At 39.3% G+C, this 5,449-nt stretch overlaps 1 protein-coding gene across 1 annotated transcript in view; it reads left to right on the plus strand.

Annotated features, from left to right (window-relative positions):
- Window positions 1-4,999: 4,999 nt before the first annotated feature.
- Window positions 5,000-5,449, plus strand: part of LOC101589783 (protein transport protein Sec23A) — a 66,680-nt gene continuing 66,230 nt past the window's right edge. The window contains exon 1 of the mRNA XM_012512718.2: window positions 5,000-5,241. Coding sequence (XP_012368172.1) covers window positions 5,021-5,241 — 221 coding nt within the window. The 5' untranslated portion in view covers window positions 5,000-5,020. The remainder of the gene's footprint in view (window positions 5,242-5,449) is intronic.

The following is a 5,449-nucleotide window of genomic DNA, read 5'->3' on the forward strand; positions in this document are numbered from 1 at the left end:
GGGCGCGGGGGTCGGGGTCTGCTCTGCGGGCGGGCGCGGCGCGCGGGGCCCGGAGCCCGGAACCTGTCACCCGCCCTTCGCGGCCGGCCGGCGCCCCTGCTTCTTCTCCAGGTGGAGAAAGGGGACCGGCGTGAACGGGCCCAGCGCCCACCCCGCGGGGGCCCACCCTTCTGCCCCGGCCGGCCAGGCCCGCTGGGGTCGCGCCTTGCCACGTCTCGGCTGCCCTAGACTTTGAACCGAGCTGACTTCGTCACTCTCTTTTGGCCTTGGGAGGCGGAGGGGAAAGTGCAGGTAGAGCGAATGCCTTGGGCCTTGCTTACCACAGGTCGAGATCCGTGTTCAGACCCGACCCAGCCTGCACCGCCAGGCTTCCATTCTGTCCTAGCGCTTTCCGCTCCCGGGAAAGGAAGAGGTCCAGAAGGTCCAGGGAATCCACATGTCTGGCTGGAGCAGAGGCTGCAGTCACGTTCACACCTGCGCCTCCTTAACCTCTACTCCGTGAAAGCCACGAGTAATTAGCCAAGTTCACTGCAAAACGTTTTTGATTGAAGGATAAATGCATATTAAAGCTTCCTTTCCTCTCCGGTAGTACAGTTAGCATCATTTCAGAAAACCATGCACTTTGACAGACAGGAAGTTTAGAGTTGGACAAGAACCTGTGTGTGGCTTTCTGGCCCAAATCCCTCATCTCACTGATAAAACTGAGAATAAGGGAGATCGGGCTGTTTTCCAAAATCACAGGGCTACTCATTAGCCCAACCCCCTGAGGGTTTTACAGCTGAGGAGGAGGAGAGGCAAATTAACTGTCTAGCAATAAATGCTCCTGATGGAAAAGAATTCAGATTTTTCTTGCAGGTTTGTATGTTTTTCAGTTATGTATAAAAGGGCTAAAATGGGAATAGTAAAAAAATACTTTAGGGAATTCTTTTTAAAATGCTCTGGGCAAGTAGTTTATATACACTAGGTTAAATTGACATTGCTTTGCTTTTTTGCTATTAGTCCTACCATGAAAAATTATTTTATTAAAATTTCAGCACAATTTAAATGATTATACGTTGTACCAAAACTGAAGCATTTCTTTAGTGTTCATGCTTTGTATCACCTTTTAGAAAAAGATAACATTGTTAAGGGTGTGTTCTGATATACTGTGAATAATATTGACTTGAATTTGTGTTTTTATGTAACCATGTTAATTTTAGGGGATAGTGTGCTTGTCAGATAATAGCATTCTACATAAAACTAGTTTGTAGAAGGACTTTAGGCTTTGAATTAGTGATTTTGGTTGGGCAGTTCCTACTTCTGAAAGGTGAAGAAAGTCAAGGAAAGGTGGATGGCTCTGTAATTGGACCAGTTAAGAAAACAGAAAATGGGACTTTCATCCAACTATTGCTGGGAACTGAGAATGTAAGAAACATAAGGGATGTGATTTACTGAGCAAATGGGATATTGAAGCAGAATGATTAAGAGGAAAAAATGTGAAGAGAACTGTGCTCTACTAGCGCTTAGTGATATTGTCTTAATACAAAGTAAGAATATAGAATTGTGATCCAGTCTGCGGTTTCTTGTAGAAACCTAAATCGGGCTGTGGACTGTCATTATCTTCCTGCCCAGAATCCCAGAGCCTTTCTCAGGGAGGTTCCCTACCTGTCTTAAGGCCGGTTCATAGGATCCCTTTGTACTTTTCAATATCATGTATTTGAGTATCTACAGAAGAAAAGCATTTTAATAGAAGATAGGTTTTCACAACTATTTCTACTGTCTATTGGAATACACTGTATGAAGGAAATTCGGCTTTATGCAGATATATAGTTAGAAAAAGAGGATGTTTTAAAATAGCTTTTTCAGATAATTATGCATGTTCTTGTTTGGTATCACACCAAATCCTGGGTTTTTGTCTTTTTGAGACAAGGTCTCCTTATGCAGTTCAGGCTGGCCTTGAACTCACTTTGTAGCTTAGGTTGACCTGGAAGTCACAGGGATCCTCTGGATGCAGTGATGTGCCACCACGCCCAGCCCAATAGTTTTAATTAAAACATTAAAGGTTATTTCCAGTGTGGAATCTGTAACCTTAGAGGTGAATTTTTTGTTGTTTTTTGTCCTTTTGAGACAGGGTTTCGCTCTGCAGTTCAGGCTGGCCTTGAACTCACTTTGTAGCCCAGGCTGGCCTCAAACTTAGAGTGATTCTCCTGTCTAAACCTCCCAAGTGCTGGAATTATAAGCATGTGGTACTGCACTGGGCTAGAAGTTAACTTTTGCACTCATATTAAAACCCATTGATTACTCTTCACTTCAAATAGTTCGTCTACCATATGTGGCGTTATAGAATTGTAAATTGGGAGATACTGCTTCATTGAGTAATATGTGACCTCCAAATGTTCAAGTTTAAATATACAATGTCAGAAAAGCACATTAATTCAATCACTGCTGTCATTAGAAAAATTTGTACTTGCTAGGAAGGTATCAAGCTCATGGTATGGATCCAAGATTATAAATACCTTAATATTTGCTTGCAAGCTCTGATTTTATTACTAGCAGTGAATATTGTTAGTTATTTTCCTTGAAGCAATGTGACAGTCTCATTTTGTCCACTTTTGAGAATAGGTATGAAGTACTTCTCAGTTTGGCAGAATTGAGAAAGTAGTGACCCCAAACATGTTTTGTGTTTAGTGAACAACCATGATTGGTGTAGTGTGTTTTAGTGGGAATTTTAGTGCTTTTTGAAGATGTTTTAGACTATAGGTGCAATTATAAGTGCAGAAATTTAATTTTTCTTTTTGTTCAGGAGAAGTAATGGGAGGGATTATAGTCCTAGAATTTATAGTCACATTTGTAACATAGAAGCTGTTTGGTAAAACTAGTTTACATCTCTGGACGTGGTTATTGCTACCATTTTTTTTTTTTTTTTTTTTTTTTCAAGTGATACTGGGGATGAAATTTAGGGCCTTCATACTTTATCCCTAGGCCGTTTCTTTTTTTCTTTTTCAGACAGGATCTAGCTAAGTTGCCCAAGTTGACCTCCAGTTTGGGATTCTACTACCTCAGTGTGCTCTGTAGCTGGGATCAGACCCTTGTGTTACTGTTATCATTCAATAGTCACTTTTCTTAAAAACTCATACTGTTACATTTACACTATAGTTTAGTCTTATTTTAGGATTTTCCTCTATCCAGTATATGCCTGTAAAATGTACACTCATTTGATTAGTGTAATATTCTGTAGTTGTCTCCGAGATTCTGGCATGAGTGAAATAAAGCAATTTTTTTTTTTTTTCTCCGAATGCCTTCAAGGCATGACTGGCTGGCTTGTGTTGTGGGGATCGAACCACAGCAACCTGAGCCTGACTGCTTTGTTGAAGCAGCCACTTAAAGAACTGAGCTAAGGGGCAGGCCCCTAGGCAATTTTTATTTAACGTTTTTCTTATCTCTTTTAAAGAAAAGAAAATAATGGAAAGTTCCTAGCCACTTAAAGTGCTTAGATTGTTAAGCTTCTTTTACTGTAATTTGTATTATCAAAATCTATATGAAAGTTTTTCTAAAATTAAAATTGTTTTACATAAGTTTCTTTTTTTTGAAATTATATTTTCTTAAAAAAAAGAAAAGAAATTATATTTTCTTTTTATTTTTTTGAGAAGGGGTCCTGCTTTATAGTGTAGGTTGGCCTTGAACTCACTGTCTAGCCCAGGTTGGCTTAGGACTCATGGTGATCCTGATCCTCCTGCTTCAGCCTTTTGAATGCTGTGAGTATAGACATGCACCACCACATCTGTCTCCTTAATCATGTCTCACTGTTTTTCTTATCAACTTTAACATCCATAGTGGTTCTTCTGACACCTTAGATTCATTATTCACCTCTTTTAACTTCATTGCTGTCACATAGCACTTGAAGCTCTTCATCCTCCTATATTTTTGGTTCTTTAGTCTCTTTCCATGGCTACCTTAATTGTTGCAGTTTGAGAGCATGAGATGGAAGGATGCCTAGGTGGGAAAGCTGACATCGTAGGTAGGGAGCTGTTCCTTATGTTAGACCTTCTCCAGGATGGCCCCCTCTTCCTCTGGTGGTAAATTTAACATATTGGAATAATGTATCCCCAGTTAGAGTTTCAAATGCTCTCATAAGTTGGAATGTAAACATTTTCTTGTATTGTCTCTGCAGAAGGGGTTATATGATAGGTAAATCACTGAGAATTCCATGTAATAAGCATGTTGCTTATTGTGTTACAAATATCTTACATTTGCACAGTAAAAATTACTTGTCCAATGCTTATATACCAGGGTTTATGAAAATCTTTTTTTAATGTGCTATTTAATATTCTCTTATAGAAAGTTTAGGGAGCTTAGCATTTCTGCATAGAAACCATGTAATTGTAGAGTTTTATGATTTTTATATTTATTTTGAGAATAGTACAACTTACAAGCTGATATTAAAAGCATAAAGTCTAGGTTCATATAGGATATGGTGGTTATTCTAGTAATTCCAGCACTGGGGAGGCTGAGATAGGAGAGTTGCTGTGAAGTTGAGGTCATTCTGGGCTACATAGTATGTTCCAGGTCAGCCTGGAACAAGACTCTTGTCTCAAAAAACCAAAACGGGGGCTGGGGAGATAGCTCAGTAGAATAAGCACTTGTCTGGCAAGCTCAAGGGCCTGAGTTCAATCCTGGCTAAGAGCAACAACAAGGATTTAGATTTATGACTCCTGCCCACTTTTTCCTTATGTACCTTTAAAGAAATATATAAGGACATTTACTATTTTTTGCTGTACTTCCAAAAAAAAAAAAAAAAAAGAGTGAAATACCTCTCATTTGGCCTAATGAATGTTTGCAATCGGAGCTAGTACTTATTCATTTTAAGGAGAGTTATTGTTACTTGGAAATTGCTTTCTGAGATATATATATTTTGATTTGATCATGATTTATAATATATTAGCATTGTTAACTTTGGGAAAACTTACTTTGAATGTCAAGAGGGTGCTGGATTTTAAAATGTCTTCTGATTTTGTTATAGAAGTAAGAATCAAGCTCTACAATGACAACCTATTTGGAATTCATCCAACAAAATGAAGAGCGAGATGGAGTCCGGTTCAGTTGGAATGTTTGGCCATCAAGTCGGCTGGAGGCCACCAGAATGGTTGTCCCAGTGGCAGCCCTATTTACACCACTGAAAGAGAGGCCTGATTTACCTCCTATTCAGTACGAACCTGTTCTGTGCAGTAGGACGACCTGCCGCGCAGTGTTGAATCCTTTATGGTAATTATCATACAGGGACAAAAGTAAAGTGGTGATCTGATTTAGTTTCTTCCTCGTTCATTCATATAAAGATGCTTTTGTTTTTGTTCATAGTTTTTAAAATTAAGATAGTCAAAAAAACTCAAAGAGCTGTGAAGTTTTAGGATCATCAAAGTTGCAGTGAGCTGAAAATATAAAAGAAGCCAAATATAAAATGGTCACCATCAAG

The sequence above is a fragment of the Octodon degus genome, unplaced genomic scaffold, assembly GCF_000260255.1.
Source record: "Octodon degus isolate 3935 unplaced genomic scaffold, OctDeg1.0 scaffold00265, whole genome shotgun sequence".
NCBI classification, from domain to species: Eukaryota; Metazoa; Chordata; class Mammalia; order Rodentia; family Octodontidae; genus Octodon; species Octodon degus.